We start from the raw sequence: 18612 nt of genomic DNA on the forward strand, positions 1-18612 counted from the left end.
AGGGGGCGGAGGGGAGGTCGGGGAGGGGGAGCCGGAGTGGGAGGCGGCGGGGGAGGGGGAGGTCGGGGAGAGGGAGTACTCCCAGTCGAGCTCGTCGAGGATCATGCGGATCGCCTTGAGGATGTTGAAGTAGACGATCGGCCGCCAGGAGGGCCGCTCCTGCTCGAGCGTGGCGGAGGAGTAGTAGAGCTGGAACTGCTTCTGGAGCGTGGACTTGCCGGACTCGGCCTGGCCGAGGAGCAGGACTGTGCGCGGCGGTGGACACGGCGAATGGGCACGGGCACGGGCGGGCGGGTGGGGGAGAGGAGACGGACCTTTGAGCTGCTTGCCCCGTTTCCGCCGGACGGCCTCGCGCTCGCGCTGTCCGACGAACGTCGCTCGAACGGCGGGCGCGGCGGGTGTAAAAATGTAAAACACGCACCCGGAGCTCGTCGTCAATCGTCTCGCTCACGCGCAGGGCCTCCGCCTCCTCCGCCGGACTGCGTCTCTTGCCCATGGTCGCTGTCGTCCTGGCCGTGGTCTGCTGGGTGGTGGGCGCGGGGGAGGGAAAGGAGGGGCCGTAGGAGGGGGCCAGGGACGTGAGCCCGGGAGGCAGGTCGTGACGAGGGCGGGGCAGACGGGGCGGGAGGACAGAGGCGGGGAGGAGGGGAGGGGGAGGATAAGGCCCCGGCGGGCGTCCCACGGCGGGCATTCATTGTGATGGAGAAGAAGAGGCCATCACCCGTCCTCCTCCCAGCGCGCGCCTGCCCGTATGTGGCTCCCGTGCGCCCGCTGCGCCGTCCCCTCCGCGCGAGCCAATCCGCCGCCAGGCCTTCGTCCCCGGCTGCGAGCGCGCGAGGGGCGGCTGGACAGCGAGCACCTCCGATCTGCCAGCGCACACGCACCCGGTCCCATCACGACTCGCTCGCGCCGTCGCGCGTCGCCGTCCGTCCGTCGTCCCGTCACGCGTGCTTCGCGCCCTGTGATCGGCCGTCCGGCGCAAAAGGCAAACGCGCGCGTCGCGAGCGTGCTGTGCAGGTACCCATCCCCTGAGGAGCGTGCTCTGCGTCCTCCGCCGGTCTTCCATCCCTCGTCTCTTCCGACCTTCATTCCTGCAGCAGGCACGCCCCGGTTCCAGCCTGGGGCTGTGCCCAAGTTCACACTGCACATCACGCCCAATTTCCTGTCAGGAAATGTTTAGGATAGGTTGTATATCCAACACATATCCCGCGTATATCCCGGGATCCGGATTCCCGGGCCATTTTCGATGACAGGCGACCAATTATGACCACGTGACCTGCTCACTTCGCGCGTCTTAACGCGTCTGCGCGTCGAGAAGCACCTTGCATTTCCCTTGCTACATTCCCCCATCCTTCCTCAGGCCTCAGGCTTAAGTGCCATGTCCAGCCATCCCTATGACATCCCCCACACCCCATCGCGCAACGCCGCACCGCTCTATCAATAGGCTCGTCGTCCGACGTCCGTTACCTTTGAGTGCCTGTGTTCAGTGGCGGTTTACTTATCCCCAGTCAGGTGTGCCTCACCTCCGATCAGGCTAGATCAAGCGCAGTTATACATGCATGAAGGGTGTTACGGGCTTTCCCGGGATTTTTGGGCGGATACAGCAGCAAAGGTGAGTATTGCTCATTCTTTGGGTGATTATATGCGCACTGAGTTGTGCTATAAAACATCCGCAGTGCGACCGAACGGTGTGGCGATGATGCCCGGGTACGTCCTTCGTCTCATCTGCGTGCTGCCTTGGAATCGATACCCCTTGAAGTCAGTGCGACAAGATGGACACGATGGACGCAAGTGACAACGGAGCGCCCGAGTCGAGGTGAGTGCAAACACCTGAGAAGTGGTATAGGTTGCAGCGCGTGTGCCGCTTTGCAGTCGAGACTGGCTCTCTGCTCCCTGTTTGGTTGTCTCATATATACGTAGTCATATTGAACTAGCTACAGTACTTGCAAGGGTGCAATCGTCGGCCGCTCAAACCCTCACCCAAGAGCGTCGCACGGCAGCCGCGAGCCCAACCTTCGCTGAGATCCCGCCCGAGCATGTATGGAGGATCTGGTCCGCGATGGGCATCGGGTGCGTTCTCTGCTCTGTCTCCCATATCCTCCTCCTCGCCATCCCTCCTCTCCATCACGCGTGATCTGCAGGATGCTCTACATGTGGGACTGGCCGCTCGTCAACCCTCCCTAGAGCACCATACCGAGGTCCACGATCTCCCTCAAGGACTTGGCCCTCGCTCGGCTCCCCACCCATCTCTTCGCGATCTGTGGCCCCGCGTCGGTCTCGTTCCTCAAGATGTCTCTCAGGTGCCACCCTACCCGCACCGCGACCCGATCGAGGCGCTCAAGGCGTACTTCTACACCCGGCGCACGTTCCCCTTCCTCGACCGCATGCTCGGCGTCCTCAGCGTCCTCGGGCCCTACGGGCGCGCGCGCGAGGACATGGGGCGCCTCCAGGGCTGGCAGCGGAACGCGCAGGCGATCTGTGCGGTGTTCAACTTGCTCAACGACGCCAAGCTCCTCGACAACGTTCCCCGCTTTGTCGGCCGCATCGACACGCTCCTCATGCTCGTCCGCACTGTCCAGGGCGAGGCGCAGAACATCGGCGTGCTCGGCGTCATCGACGCGCGCGCGTGGACCGCCGTCGCCGCCGCCTGACGTGCCGTCCATGGCGCGATAGCGGACCCTGCTCCCCGACTGTGGCCAGCTGCTGCGTATTATTGTGAATCCAGGTTACCGCTAGTATCTCTGCATCCCTGTAGCACGTGTCAGTAGCATAGACGTCAGAATATATACATGCTTTTACCAATATTGTATGAACCACGGTCCACGAACGCGCCCGGAATAGCGAGTACCCTGGAAGCGCCAGCCGGGATGTGCACAGGATATTCCTGGGAAGTTGTGAGGTTTCGAGGAATGTCCCAGAACTTCCCTGCCAGGAAAAACCTTGGATAAATCTGCGATATTCATCATATCCCAGACATATCCTGACAGGAAATTTGGCGTGATGTGCAGTGTCACCCGCCAGGCCCGCGCGACCACGCGCCCTCTCCTGGGGCCTTCGCTCGCTCTTCCATCTTGATCCCGCCCGCCCGCGTTGGGCCCGCCGGGCGAGTGTGCTGGGACTTCGCGCGCAGACGTACGTACGCCCGTGGGCGCGCGGCGAGCCCTTCCTGGGGGACGCCTCCCAGCGCCCGCCACGCCCATCCACCCGCGGTGGGCTAGTACTTGGTTCCCCTGCGGGTCTCTCAGTTCCGGATGTGAGCGCGGATGGCGGACGGCGGACATCGGGCACGATGCTATCGCGATCGGCGCGTTCACGTTCGGTTGGTGCAGCAGTTCCAATACCCATTGCCCCGGATGGAGGCGCGTTCTGTCCACGCGTTCTGTTCATCGCGCGCGGGCTTCCATTGCCTGATCGACGCGTGCGGACCACGCGCTCGTCGAGATGTCCGTCGAGGGCTGTCGTCTCTTGATACTGACCCACCCGGATATGGGCAACGAGGAACATAAGTAAGTAACAGGCGGGTCGGGCCGCCGCCTAGTCACAGGCTGTCGAACAACCACAACCGCAACAATTACGCCGCCTGTCTAAGTGAGATCTATCATTCGCTGGCTACGCAGTCAAGCTCGACGTCGTGCATACCAGGGCCCAGGTCGGTGCGCATGCACTCTTCACCTCGCACGCGCCAGATCCCCCACCGAACACCCTGCAGCCTCACGCTTCCCCTTGGAGACCGTGAAGATGTCATGCAGCTCGGCATCCAGCCACCCGGTGTCGAGGAAGCCTGGGAAGGGTGACGGCGCGAATACGGGCTTCGAGCGTGATGCGCAGGAAATTAAATCACTTCCGGGTTCGCCTTCTGGCGCAGGTGGTGATGTTAGGTAGTGATGGAGCAATGACCACCGCACGGGTGTTGTGGACGTTGAGTGCGTCGTGACGCAAGTTCTGAGCCGGGTTTGTGAGGAAGGGTGCTACATGACACCCGGATCTCGGAATGCGCCCCGCTCGCCCCAAGGTATGATGCCCGAGTGTTGGTGCCACGGTGCGAACTTATTTGAGACATTCGGAGGATCCGGAGGGTCGGGCAGAAGCTGCAGTGCATCATTCATGATCAAGAAGGAGGACACGGGTTGATGCAATTGCACTCATGAGTGCTGCATAAACGGGCCACTGTACGCTAACATGATTACGGACGTCTCAGAGTAAGAACCAACACTCCCAGGGGATGGAAGAAGAACGCACCGGGGAGGGGAACAACCCACGAATTCCCAGCTGGGATCCTGTTATATAAACGTGAGTACACCACTGCTCGTACCGAGAACTGGCACAGGAAGGTGCCACTCCCACGGGGCAGAGCTTGCTGCGCAGAGCAGATGTACTGGAATGGGTTGGAAAGTTTCAGGCAGTCGATACCGCTGGTATAGTCTTCGGGAGCTCACCTTCTCGATCCGAGCGGAACTAGCACATACACAGGTTGCAATGGCGCGTGTGTAGAGCCTCGTCGTTTGAGTGTCATACGTATACGGCTACTTGGATGTTTGTGTGGACCCCTGACAGACTGACTCGAGTGTGGCCACATGAAGCACCGCTCTCCAGGGGATTGAGTACAGGTTCTATGCCTGAGCTGACTCGTGTATGAAGGCCGATACCCAGAGAGGACACAGGTTATCCGGACGAGTCACGAAGAAACGCAGGATGAGACTCATGAGAGAGAACTGAGGCGGTGCTGTGAGTGGCGGACGGCCGGATATGGACGGCCGCACGTGGAGCTCACGAGGGCGGCTCTTGCCGTCGCAGCCAGTACTTGACCCTTTCCTCCTCCTCATCCTTCCTTCATCTTTCTCGCTTTCTCCAGACACCCCTAACCCACTTCCACAACACAAGCACTAGAATCACTTCTCTGCACATGCGAATCGGCGTACTCCCTGCACTCGTGGTGCTCGGCGCCAGCTTGGGTAAGCCCTGTCGTCCTCCTCCGTCCTCCTCTCCTCCTAAGCGATCCTTCCCTTCCTCCCCGCACACCTCCACACAACCACCTCCAGCGAACGCGAGCCCGATCCGGATCGTCGTCACAGAGGTCTCCTCGAGCGTACGCTATGGACATGCCGTCCCCGACGCCGACGCCAACGACGCCGCCGTCGCCCGCATCGCCATGAACCACCTGGAGGGCCCTATCGTCGCCGTCTCCACCTCGGACACGCACTCCGCCGGCGCCCACCACTGGTGCCAGGGAATGCGCACCAAGGCGCTGGACGCTTCCAACGCCCTCCGCCAGATCCTCGGCCTCGAGCCCATTACCGTCGCCCCGCACCACCGCATGGGGCCTATCGCCGTCCCTCTCGAGGGTGCCCCGCCCCACCCGCACGGCGGCCACATGCCCCCTCCGCCTCTCGTGCCGTTCGTCGGAACTGCCGTCAGGCCCGGGCTGGTCGCCGAAGGCGGGGACCCGCGCGGCCCCATGTGGGCGCACCACCGCGGGCACAGGATGATGCGCCAGTCGTTCCTCCGCCGCGTGCACCACGCACTCATGACTCTGGGCCCCTGGGAGGGACGCGCCGTCGCCTTCGTCCTCGGTGAGTGTTCTCCCTCTATACCTCCCAGCACTCCACCCCCGACCATCGCTGTCTATCTTTGTCCGTGCGTCTTTGTCGGGTGGTGCGCTGACTCTCCCCCTTTTGTTTTGCTCGTTTGGCCGTACAATCCACGCCCCACAGGATGCGGCATCGGCGTTCTCCTCCGCATGGTCTGGGTCGTCGTCCTCCTCACCGCCCGCGCGTTCCGCGGCGCCCGCGAGGACGAGACCGTCTACGACGTCGTCTTCGACGAGGCCGAGCTCCTCGTCGCGCCCCCGCAGTACACCACCATCGAGGGCTCCGAGGCCGTCCCCGTCGCCGCACAGGAGAAGGAGAAGAACTAGCCGTATGTCGCGCTCTTTCAACCGCGCATACAGTCCACGGCCGAAGCACAGCAGACGGAGAGCGACGGATTGAAGCTTTGGCCGTGGCCTGGATGGGTGTTTGAGCGGACGTGCACGGCCCGTCGCAGTTCGCCATGTAGACCATCACGGGCCCGATCGTGTGCGGCCAGGTGCTGCGGCGGGGGCGCGTGTGAGTGCTGGTGTTGGTGTGTTAGGGTGAGGAAGAGGACGGGCGGACGCACTTCCAGTAGGCGGTGACGGTCGCGCCGGCCTCGACCTGAGCGGAGAGCTGTCCGGAGCCGAGGGTGGCGCCCTTGGTGTTGCACGAGATGTAGGACGCGGTCGGGTCCGTGATCGGGTCGTACGTGTCCCACTCGCGCTGGATGGAGCTCTGGCCCACGGGGGTGTTGTACGCCTTGAAGCTGCGAGGGCGCGCGCGTCAGTGGGGTTGGGGGCGTGGAGGCGGGGGGACTCACCCTTTGTAGGTGACGCCGTCGATGTCGTACTCGAGGACGCCGCCGTGGGCCGTGACTTGTGCGACGCCCAAGGCGAGCGCGGTGGCAAGAGCGGCAGCGGAGATCATGGCGAAGAACCTAGGTGGGGTAGAATGGAGTGGAGTTGTGGAGGAAGCGCGAGACTAGCTACTGAACGGATGGCGGTTGCTGGGGTTCTACTTCGTCCGAGCTCCGGTGGTTATATACCGCCAAGGCGCGCACGCCCGCCCCATCCCGTGCGCATGATTTGCGCAGAGTCTTGAGCTCGGGGTGAGGGTCATGGGAAGTGGTTGCGGTCGTCATCACCGCGACGATGTTCCGCGCCGGTGCTTCCTTCGCGCAGGAGAATTGGAGGGCTATTCCTCGGCCCACTAGTGGAGCGAATTTGACCGGCGCATGTGGGTGTTCCGGCATCTTCGAGCATCTCCCGGACAACGTTGGCACTGATCCAGGTTGATGCCCGCAGAAGCGGAGGTGTCACGAGTCGGCGAGAGAAGGCGACCGGTGGACGTCATGGCCGCGGTACCAGTGGATGTGGATCCGGAATGCGATGTCTATCACGCTGAAATGCCGCAGTTCAAACGAGGAAGCGAGAAGTTCGGATGAGCGGCTTCCGCGTTGATTGTTTGGAGACCGAACTTCGCGGTATAATGCGGAGGGCAGCGTTGGTGAGAGGTTAGGTGCGCAGAGGACCAGTTGAACGCCCCTATGTTGAACAAGAACGTCGACGTCATGCATGGGGATCGGCGTAGACCATGTCCCATACGTTCCAATCCGCGAGCAGCTTGGCGAGGCTCGGGGCGACGTCTGCGGATACTAGGCGAGACTAGGGAGCACCGTCAGCGTGATCAGATTGACATATCCCGACGCGCGAGGCACTTCCCGCTCTCCGCATCATGCTTGTAGGCGAAGTATTAGTCTCGAGTAACTCCTCCGAATCTCCGCACCTGTGTCGTGCGACCGTTGCGTTGATGACGTGAAACCACACGCCGTAGGTGCTTGGGATGACCCAGTGGCCTTCTTCTTGCAAGACTCCATCGCCACTTAGCTGCCACGCGTGCACCGCCTCGACCTGTAGAAGGGTGGACTCGGAAGGTGGTGACGGCAGAAACTGTCTAGTGCTTGCTATAGTCAGGCGAGTCTGATCGAGGGGTGTGTACTTGTCGAGCTTGTCGAGAATAGACCAGTGGGCGAGCGCGATGCTGAGAGGCTGCCTGAGAGGGGCCAACGAAGCGCCTATCTCTGGACCGATTCGGATCAAGCCGACCCTGGAAATGAAGTTTCGCGCTCCGATCCGCAACGCGCCGCGGAAGCGCCCACGCAACACCTTGCCTTTCAAAAATTCAACCACGGCGACTGCCAGTCCGAGTGCCAGAGAACAGGTGCGAATTGTCGAAGATGTTTTTACAAGCACAGGGTCCTGCAATATCTCAGCGCCGTATGCACAGCTACCGCCAGGATTAGCGATCGAGCCTCTGAGTAAGTTTAACCTATACATAGCTCGATCTCCCCGTGGCAGCATGAGTGGCTCGTCTAGAGTCTGCCTCTACAACGCACGCAGAGGGGGCGAAGATGGCCATGAGGATATTTGAATCCGTCGACATTCCATATGCTATGTGTGTCGCAGCTCATGGGATTTTATGGCAGTGCGGCTCCGTATGTCCTGATGAAGTAGTGATCATCGGAGCACCCACTATTGCAGGATATTGACGAAACGTCCCCCAGACGCTGCCACACTGGCCGCCGTCCTGCCACAAGCCGTCGGAGTCACCCACTTTTGCAGGATATTCAGGGACCGTCCCTCCGCTGCCAGTCCCAGCGACCTCAAAGCTCCTCGGACAGTGCAGTCAATTTCCGTCACTGGCGATCCCCCTCCCTGCCTCTCCGTCGCTCTGCTCTTCCCTCCCGGTCACAAGGCTTCATACACTCTTTTTGGACCGACTCACGGCACTATGGCGAAGACTTCAGGAAGATCATTCATGACAACAACCGCCCTCTTCTGGGTCGGCCTCGCACTCATACAGCGAGTCTCATCAACTGCCGTCACCTGCTTCGACGGGTATTACATCACTGGGAGGGGTGGGTGCTCGGCCTGCCCCGCCGGCACTTACAGCGGCGCGAACGCCGCATCCTGCTCCTCGTGCCCCGCAAACACATTCAGCGCAGGTACGGCATCGAGATGCACGGCTTGTCCCTCCGGCACGGTCAGCAACCCCGGCAGCGCTTCGTGCACACTCCAGAACACTTGCTCACCCGGCGCATACTTCGACGGCAGAGGCTGCTCGGCCTGCCCAGTCAACACCTACTCCGGCCCTGTCGCGACGTTGTGCGTGGCATGTCCCGACGAGCAAGTCAGCGGCGTAGGATCCTCGTCGTGCCACGGCTGCGCTTCCGGGACCCATTACGACTCTGGCGCCTGCGTCATCGACGCCGTCACCTGCTCCCCTGGCCAGTTCGTGAACAACAACGCATGCTACGACTGCGCATCCAACACGTATTCGACGGACGGTGTCTCGTGCGTACCCTGCCCCGACGCGCAAGTCAGCGACGCCGGATCCTCGTCCTGCCACGCCTGCACCTCCGGTACCCACTACGACTGGGGCTCCTGCGTCGCCGACACACCCACCTGCACTCCTGGCCAGTACCCGCTCAACGGCGAGTGCTCGTCGTGCGCGGCCAACACCTACTCCACCGACGGTACCGAATGCGTTCCTTGCCCTAGCAGTGAGGTCAGCGACCCCGCCTCATCGGAGTGCCACGCCTGCGCGGACAGGACCCATTACGACGCGGACTCGGCCACTTGCATCGTCGACCCTCCTATATGCCCGGCGGGGACATACCTCAACGGAAACACGTGCACGCTCTGCGCCGCCGGGTCGTACAGCGGTGACGGCGCGACTCAGTGCGAGGAATGCCCCGCGGGCCAGTTTTCGTGGGAGGGCGCGTTCGCATGTTGCTCCTGGTACGTCCCTTTCGATCCGCGGTGCACTGCGCGCGCGTGCTCACAAATGTGTGTTCGCAGCTGCTCCGGATTCTACTCCGACCACCCCGGCGCGAGCACCTGCGCGCAGTGCGCCACGGCCGGCGCATACTCCGTCGTCGGCGCGGCCTCCGCGTCCGCATGCTCCTCCTACTATCTCGGCGGCCAGCTGTCCTGCCCCAGCTCCGGGCCCACTTGCCGTGCGCTCCTTACCCCTTCCTGCTCTTTGCCCACGACTGACGTCTCGTCCGCAGCCGATGTCGGCGGCGCGAACCCCTCCAGCCTCAACAGCCAGAGCACCCCCCGACGTCGGGCAGTGCAGTGTCGCTTCGGCCAGCGCAGCTGCCCGTTTACGGTATCTCCGCGGACGGGCGCGGGTACATCCGCGGGAGCGAGTGCGTGGACGTGCGGACGGACCTGGAGAGCTGCGGCGGGTGCGTCGCGGACGACCCACCACTCGGGGCGCGCAACGCAGACGGGGGACGCGATTGCAGCGCGATCCCGCACACAGGGCGGGTGGCGTGCCGCGGGGGCGCGTGTGTTATCGGTGAGCCCCGATGCGCTGTTACTTCGACGTCAGGCTCATGTGGGGCACTTCTTGCAGAATCGTGCGCGTCCGGCTTCACGCCGTCCGAGGACGGGGAGGCGGTGCATCGCCTCCAGCGCATCCGACGCGCTCCATGTGCAGCACCGAGCTGCGGGCCACCGGCGTGCCCGACGCTCCGCTGCGAGCCTTTGACCCTGCACTCCATGTGCGCTGCCTGTCTCTCCTGTTGGAGGAATATTGATGCACGGATAATTTGGAGTGGGATAACATCGGATTTAATGTACCTTCTGCTAATCGCCACCGTCGTTCATCAGTTTTGTTCAAGGAGTTCGTGGAGCGCGAGGATTTGACTTTGTATTGCTCAATGTCCAATTGGTAGTCCGTTCGGGAACACTTCTAACACATTATAGAGGGTCCTATCAGAGGCTGATTCCAAACGCGGTGGTGTCGGACCTTGAGTTTGAGAGAGACAGTCCTCCATATCATGTGTACGCTCATGGTATTCACTCGCTTCTCGTCAGTGCCATCCGGAGCGCCTGTATGCAGTGCTCCGCAGCCATCTCCGATCAGGAACAGCACTGGCGGAGAATGAAATGTAGAGCTCCGCTCAATCTAATTCTGAGCACACCATGCGCCACTCCCGACCAGCCACTATGGGCTCACCGTCATAGCAACGGCACGGTAGTGTTTATTATCGCCACGATTTCGCGCGAAGACCCCCAAATGGCCTCAGGGACATCCGCGACACAGCTCCCCCTGAGCGCACGAAGAGTGCTCATGGTGAGATCTCCTTGGTGAGTGAACTCGTTGCCCTATGTAGGCGGACGACGTTTCGTCTCCTTACTTCCGCTTCAAATATTGCTGCGCCAGCTTCATGTTAGGCTCAAGGACTTGCACCTGACAGCTCAACGAGTACTACACCGTACCGGCAAATTCAAATGATCAACAGCCCCCTTTGAGCCCCCTACAAATACGATTTCGTATGCCAATGAAATCGCGATATCCAATTCATCGTGATCGTGGAGATCCGGCGGCATGTGTCTTTGCTGGGCGGTCCACGCGTGCCCAATGCACGAGATGCCTCGGGCTCTTCGGCGACGACCATAGACATAGACTTCTGGGTGTCCTAGACACCTGGCGTGCCTCAAAGCAATTTCCATCCACCAATAATGGTATACAATGAATTGCGTACTAGTCCCAATCTTCAGCAGATGCTACCCGAGTGACTGGCCGCGATACATTCCACCAGGTACTATATGTCCACACTGCTGAAAGATCTAGAAGCAGTAGACAAATACCAGGAGGGCAAATTGACGATCGCAAACGTGAACCTGCCAAACGCATTTCATGCGGTCGACAGGGAGATTGAAAATTACAACGGTGTGCGTACTTTCGTGGTGTATAAAAGGCACCCTCACTCGCTGTTGTTGTCAGAACTCAGGCCTCATCCCCCGTTTTCGCTGAACACCTCCTACACATCGTGAGATCATCCATATATTATCTTCTCTGTGGTCCGGCTCACCAACTATGCTTCACGCAGAGACTCTTGAATTTCCGCTCAGTCATGAAGTTCTATATCGTTGTCGCCCTCGCTCTCATCAACGGTCAGTAGTAGCTCAATTGTCCGGCATTTTCCGACATCCGCTGAATGATATATCCCCAGCGGCCACTGCGTCCGTTGTGCCTGTTGTTCGCGCGGGCACCGACGGGATGACCGCGGGCGTTGAAGAGCTACGCCGCGAACCTGGAACCGGACCTGACTGGCGTCGCGAACCTGGAACCGGTCCTGACTGGCGCCGCGAGCCTGGACCGGACCCGACTGGCGTCGTGAACCTGGGACGAGTCCGGACTGGCGTCGCGAACCTGGGACGAGTCCTGACTGGCGTCGCGAGCCGGGGACCAGTCCTGACTGGCGCCGCGAACCTGGGACCGGTCCTGACTGGCGTCGCGAAGCCGCCGATGTTTAGTCCACCCAAGGATAACCGACTGCACAATGGGGGAGGTTCACTACGAACCCCGAATTAGTTACCTTTGTACGCCGGACCAACGGGGATGTGATGATGATGCGTGTATCTTGCTGTCTGTATGACTCGACCTGATAAATCCACAACTATGGACATGTTTCGCGCGACGCGGGCTGTTACGGTGGCACGCGACCACTGTGAGTCGGGACTCGGGAGTTGGATTCACTCCACGCACCACGACTCCTGAGGCGACTCCGCCCCGTCGTGCATCGTGGCTATATATGTACCTGCCAGAAGATGAGCGGCTGTGTTTCTGAGGTGGAGGTTCCCCGTGTCTGGCGGCAACCCAGCACGCCGCACTGCTCTACGGCCCGGAACGCCGTCAGCAGCCGCGATCCTCGCATCACTGAATGCAAATTCGAACAGCGCGCGCGCGCGCGCCGAAAGGGCGTAGGCTTCTCTCGCATCGAGGACAGGAGCCGAGCAAGCGCGATACAAGAACGGCGCGGGTGGCGACTGGCCGGCCTTTCAACTTTCCTTCTGCTCTTGAGCATCGCAGGATGGACAAGCGCTGGAGCGCACACGAAGCTACCCCGCTCATCGGCAGCACACAAAACCGCGCCCCGGCGAAGGCCAAGTCTCTCCCATGAAGTGCAGTACGTACTCGCGACACATCCGCATTTTCCCGCTGACCGTCGTCGACGGTTCACAGGCTACCTTCCGCGCGCGACGAGGACGCGCGTAAAGGCGTTCGAAGGGGTCCTGACGATGGAGTACATCTACGTGCGTCGACCCTCCGCCGGCTTGCTTTGCCCAGGATTGACCCATCGAGTGCTCCAGAGTGCGGACACGCACCCGTTTCCGGAGACTAGACACAGGTTGCGCGACGCCATCATGTGGGCTGGGGCGATCTTCCAGTGCCGGATGTTCACCGTCGATGGCGGCGACGCGTTGATGTACTAGTCAGTCCGCCGCGCTTTTTGCCGCCGCACGATCGCCGCAAGCTCATGTTGTGCCGATTAGCGCTCCACCTAAGCCCTTGCGCTTGGTCAAATTTGTCGGGGACGCGCTGGCGCGCTTCATGTCCCCTGAAGCGAGGAAGGTTTGTCGCGTACCCGTGCCTCCGTGCACGCGACGCTGAATGGCTGCACTCCAGAGACGCAAGGAGGTCGACGGCGTACTCCAAGAGATCATTAAGCGGGAGTTCGGCGACCGGGGTCGAGGACATGTACGAGGTGCAGGGCCTCGCCGTCACCCCGGAGAAGCAGGGGCGCGGGTACGCCACCGCGCTCATGCGCACGGTCCTTGACAAGGTGCGCTCCCTGCGCATCGCCTGCGGAGTAGATGTTTGTGACTGACACGATGCGAACAGAGCGACGCGGAAGGGAAGGACTCATGGGTGATCACTGGGCGATCGCACATGTTCTACGCGACGCTGGGCTACGCGATCGTCGGACGGGCCAGACAGGCGGCGAGAATCCGATGTGGCCTCACGGGCCTGTCGATTGGATCGTAGTATGTTTTGCTGCCCGTAAGTGTACGAAAGACACGCTCATACCGACTCTCCAGATGCATAGACCCGCGGGCCGCGTGTCCTCTTCGTGATGTGCGCGTGTCCATCGAAGCCGTTCAATGTTGCGAAGTACGACGCGGTTTCCGAAGCGTTGACGTTGAAGCGCATGTCGTACTACGCCCGATATACACATTGTGGCGCGAAGAACTCCGGAAATAATCAGCACACACGGATGCGGGCATCAAATGCAGCACTCACCGTCTCCCAGGATGTACCCTCAGGATCAATTTCCTCGCCTCCACGACGGGACTCGCCCGCCCACCTCCCGCCACACCTCTACCATTTCTCTCCGGTCGCCGTCGTGCCAATCACCACCACCGCGTCTCCCGTGTCTGAACCGAATGAAGTCCGTGCAACTCCTGCAGCGCCGCACGCACGCCCCCGTTTTCCGCACGGCCGATCTCGTTCAGATCGAGATCGAGAGCCTCGACCGCGCCGGTGAGCGCCATGTTCCCCACCTGGAGCATGCGCAACGGGGGGAGCGTGTTCACGAGCGTGATGCGCTGCTCCGTGTCGTGGAACGTGAGCGGTGCCGGATTCTCGGCGGTGTGCCCGGCCAGGGCCAGACCGGGGCGTCGTCGCCATTGAAGTCGACCGTGGCGGGGAAGCGGGTGATGTGGGCCCCCAAGGCTTCGCCTCCGCAGACGTTTGGTAGCTCCGCCCCGTGCGCCTAGACAGGAGAACGTCGTAAGCAACCGATAACCGAGGCGGAGTGGGGGATGTGCCGCGATCCTGTTGATTTTGCTCACTACGCGAAGGGGCGTCAGTATAGCCGAAATGTACTATCCGATCTCGACGGAACGAGCGACTATGACTTCTACGGCAACACTGTGGGTGAAGTCAGCAAACAGTGGTGTGCGAGATGGCCGCGATCTTACGCGACGTTGGAGCCTGTCACCGAACATCCATTGCAAATCGCTCGATGAGTATAGAAGAGAAACACATGGTTTACCGTCGCGACCGGGGGCTTAGCACCCGCAGTGGTATTGGCCGGGACAATAATGATATTCACGTTCAGACCTAAAGCATATGAGCGTCGTCGGCTGCACTCCGCGAGAGTAAGAACTCACAATCTTCGCCTACAGGCGCAGTTGTCACGAACGCGGAGATGTACTGGTCTACCGTCGCAAGCGCGTGAAGAGAGCGTTATGTAGTGTCCGGTCTTGGAAACGGATCTCGAACGCAGACGAGCGAGACGGCGTCCACAGGCGTCACCTGAGTGCCCACATCGCCCATGTACGCGCCAACGAACGGGAAGCGGGTGGACGAGCCATTGGAAGAGGCTCACTCAGCTGCAGTAAGTGGCGTCCGTATCTGTCTGCGCGTGGGTTGAAAGCAACGCTATTGAAATTCATGTAATACACGACATACAGCTGGTGGTATCGGTACCAGAGAGGAGTTGTTGGGGGACGCGCGTAATGAAAAGACAGAGCTCACATCGTACAGAGCCTCGGTGACCGTTGTCTCCTCCTCACCCTCACCCTAGTCCCTCCTCCACGCCCGCAGCAATTTGAAGCGCCGGACCTCCATCGCGGGCGGGCTCGCGAAGATCCTCTGCGACCACGGCGCCGAGAGTGCGGCCTGGACTCACCTGTCTCGGCGAAGCCCTCAGCGTTGAACTCGTGCAAGATGAGATACTTGGGAGGAACGTCGTGCTTGGGCTTGATGGCTTCGTTCGTCCCGCAGGCGGAGCCGTCATGGTAGACGTCGCGGGTGCTGCGTACCCAGCTTGGCGTCTTCGCGATGCTGCGATGTGTTCCTCGTCGTACCAGCAACTGAGGTCATCCTCGAGGTCCGGAGATACTTGGCAGGAGACGAGAGCGAGGAAGGGCCCCGGGGCGTGAGGATGCGGCCGTCGACGGTGATCCAGTGAGACCAGGAGAGGAGGGCAAGGATGCGGATGCGGAGCGGGAAGTGTTCGTTGTCGTTCCAGTCGTGGAACTCGCCCTCGGAGACGAAGCTGGGGCCCGGGTTCGGTTAGAACGAGGATGGCAGCCATTGAGGAGCAGTGCTAGTGAGCACTGGGGCGCCCGGCGGGCGCAGAGGCGCAGCGCGCTTGTGGCTGCCCCACGGGCCAGGCTCGGGCCGGGCCCCCAGCCTGTGCTACTTCAAATCTCAGTGAAGTTTGCATTATTGACTGTAGCGTATACGTAGATGAGTCCTCTCTTTCTCTCTTTAATTATTGAGCCTCATCTCACTAAAAGTGCCCGCATCGCATGCTAAACGTCCCTTAGCAGAACGCTCGGAGGCCCTGAAAACGGGTCCAAAAGTCACACATTCCGGCGATACTACAGCAAGATACACGCATCATCATCACATCCCCGTTGGTCCGGCGTACAAAGGTAACTAATTCGGGGTTGATAGTGAATCTCCCCCATTGTGCAGTCGGTTATCCTTGGGTGGACTAAACATTGGCGGCTTCCCGACGCCAGTCAGGACCAGTCCCAGGTTCGCGACGCCAGTCGGGTCCGGTCCCAGGCTCGCGGCGCCAGTCAGGTCCGGTTCCAGGTTCGCGACGCCAGTCGGGTCCAGTCCCAGGTTCGCGGCGTAGCCCTTCGACGCCCGCGGTCACCCCGTCGGTGCCCGCGCGAACAACAGGCACAACGGACGCAGTGGCCGCTGGGGATATATTATTCAGCGGATCTGGGAAAACGCCAGATAATTGAGCTAGTACTGACCGTTGATGAGAGCGAGGGCGACGAAGATATAGAACTTCATGACTGAGCGGAAATTCAAGAGTCTCTGCGTGAAGCGTAGTTGGTGAGCCGGACCACATAGATGATAATATATGGATGATCTCACGATGTGTAGGGGGTGTTCAGCGAAAACGGGGGATGAGGCCTGAGTTCTGACAACAACAGCGAGTGAGGGTGTCTTTTATACACCACGAAAGTACGCACACCGTTGTAATTTTCAATTCCCCTGTCGACCGCATGAAATGCGTTTGGCAGGTTCACGTTTGCGATCGTCAATTTGCCCTCCTGGTATTTGTCTACTGCTTCTAGATCTTTTAGCAGTGTGGGCATATACCTGGTGTAATGTATCCAGTCACTCGGGTAGTGGCATCTGCTGAAGATTAAAACTAGTACGCAATTCATTGTATACCATTATTGGTGGATGGAAATTGCTTTGAGGCACGCCAGGTGTCTAGGACACCCAGAAGTCTATGTCTATGGTCGTCGCCGAAGCGCCCGATCGAGGCATCTCGTGCGCGTGGACCGCCCAGCAAAGACACATGCCGCCGGATCTCCACGATCACGATGAATTGGATATCGCGATTTCATTGGCATAAGAATTAATGTATTTGTAGGGGGCTGTTAGTCATTTGAATTTGCCGATACCGTGTAGTACTGTACCATTTCGAATTATTCGACCCGGGCCTTGGTGCGTGACAGCCCAAGTACGCCAGATGCATTCGAACCGGGGGGCTCGGCGTGACCGGCCTGAAATATTCGAACCGGACGGTCTTTAACGCGCAGGGTGCACCGTCATTAGAGAAAAAGTGCACTCAGCTATGCCACGGGTTAGCACAAAACACGCCCAGAAGGCCGAAAATGCTCTAGACATACGAAACGAATGCGTATACCAGTAAGCGCCCAACTAGCGATTTCGAACTATGAGCTTGTGATGCGTGACTGACCCCAGATATTACAATTTACGAACTTAATGTCTGGGGCCTCAATGGAACGTCGGCATTGTTTCGCGGTTCTGCGCCAGGCTGCGATCAGTTGATGCAGCTCAGGGGTCGAGTCGGATGGCTGGAGGGCCGCGTCATGTCGCTAAGTGTTGTGTGGAAACCCAGTGGCTTCCATCAAGCGTGAGTCATGTTAGATCGGCGTATTATTAACGGTGTTCCTGGTCCTCGGTCCCGCGTAAGTATATACAGCCGGAGCGCTTTCCGCTCGCTGTCTCTCTCAACGCCCGCCCGTCCTTCCTTCACGATGCTGTCGCTGGCGGTGTATGTCTCTCTTGCCGTGGCGCTCTACGCCGCTTTGCGCTTCATGCTGCGGTTCTTGCGGCCACCCTTCGCGAATATTAATGGCCCTCCGCCGCAATCGTTCATGGCTGGTACGTCGTGTCTGATGTCGCGCTGAGATGGACTGGCAGTGACCCCGATCCATTCAAGGAAACATGAGGCAGCTCTTCCAGCCTCGCGCGTGGGACTTCCACAAACACCTCATCGACACGTACGGGCCCGTAGCACGCCTTTACGGCCTCGCTGGCGTAAGTCGGGATTTTCTTGCTCCGGAGCTGCATTTCTGAAGCATACGTCGTACGCACGCAGCGCCCATTCCTTCACGTGTGCGACTTGAAAGCGATGCACAGCGTGCTCGTCAAGGACCAGGAAATCTTCCTTCGTGGTTCGGAAACTCGCTCGTGAGTCATCACATCTTCTGTCGACATTTTGCGAGCTCACGTCGTTTGCAGAGTCGTCAATTTGATTGTTGGCCCTGGGCTCCTTCAAACTGTGGGCCCACAGCACAGGCGTCAGCGCAAGCTGCTCATCCCCGTCTTCTCGGGTGCGCACATGCGCGACCTGACGCCCATGTTCCTCGAAGTCACCGGCCGGGTGAGCTCGCTCGGCATATGGGGGAGCGGCCGACACTCAACTCCCCTCCCCAGCTCAGATCAGCTCTGGAGAGCCGCATCCGCGACGGCGCCGTTTCGTTCGATGTGAACAGCTGGCTTGCACGGACCGCGCTCGAACTCGTCGGACAGGGCGCCCTCGGGACCTCTCTTGACCCGCTCACCAGGGACAGCTCGAACGCGTGGGCGGACGCGATCAAGGGCCTCGCGTACGTTCACCGCCATATCTAACGCACATACACGCGCTGATGACCTACATTCCTGCAGCGCTGGGAGCTCCCAACTCAAGTTTTTGCGCGGGCTCGTGCCCCACCTCGTCCGCATCGGCACTCCGTCCTTCCGCCGACGCCTCGTGGAGCTTGCGCCTTTCCAGGTGCTCCAGAAGGCAAAGGACCATGTCGACACGGTACAGAAAGGGTGTCAGGACCTCCTGAACTCGAAGCGGATGGCCATCAAGAGCGGAGACGCGGAGGCGTTGAGGCTCATGGGTGAGGGCAAGGACATCTTGAGTGTGCTATGTGAGTTGCACCGCTGTCTCCAGTCGTTGCGTGCT

At 60.4% G+C, this 18612-nt stretch overlaps 1 protein-coding gene across 1 annotated transcript; it reads left to right on the forward strand.

Moving 5' to 3' along the window:
- Positions 1–1559: 1559 nt before the first annotated feature.
- On the forward strand, positions 1560–2651 carry BXZ73DRAFT_84152 (uncharacterized protein; the record flags this gene model as incomplete). The annotated part of the gene is made up of 6 exons (XM_048023971.1): positions 1560–1612; positions 1677–1707; positions 1764–1816; positions 1921–2070; positions 2142–2169; positions 2301–2651. The coding sequence occupies 6 exons, from the start codon at positions 1560–1562 to the stop codon at positions 2649–2651; spliced, it is 666 nt and encodes a 221-aa protein (XP_047870714.1).
- Between the last annotated feature and the right edge of the window lie 15961 nt (positions 2652–18612).

Source organism: Epithele typhae (assembly GCF_022376455.1).
Source record: "Epithele typhae strain CBS 203.58 chromosome Unknown BXZ73scaffold_273, whole genome shotgun sequence".
NCBI classification, from domain to species: Eukaryota; Fungi; Basidiomycota; class Agaricomycetes; order Polyporales; family Epitheliaceae; genus Epithele; species Epithele typhae.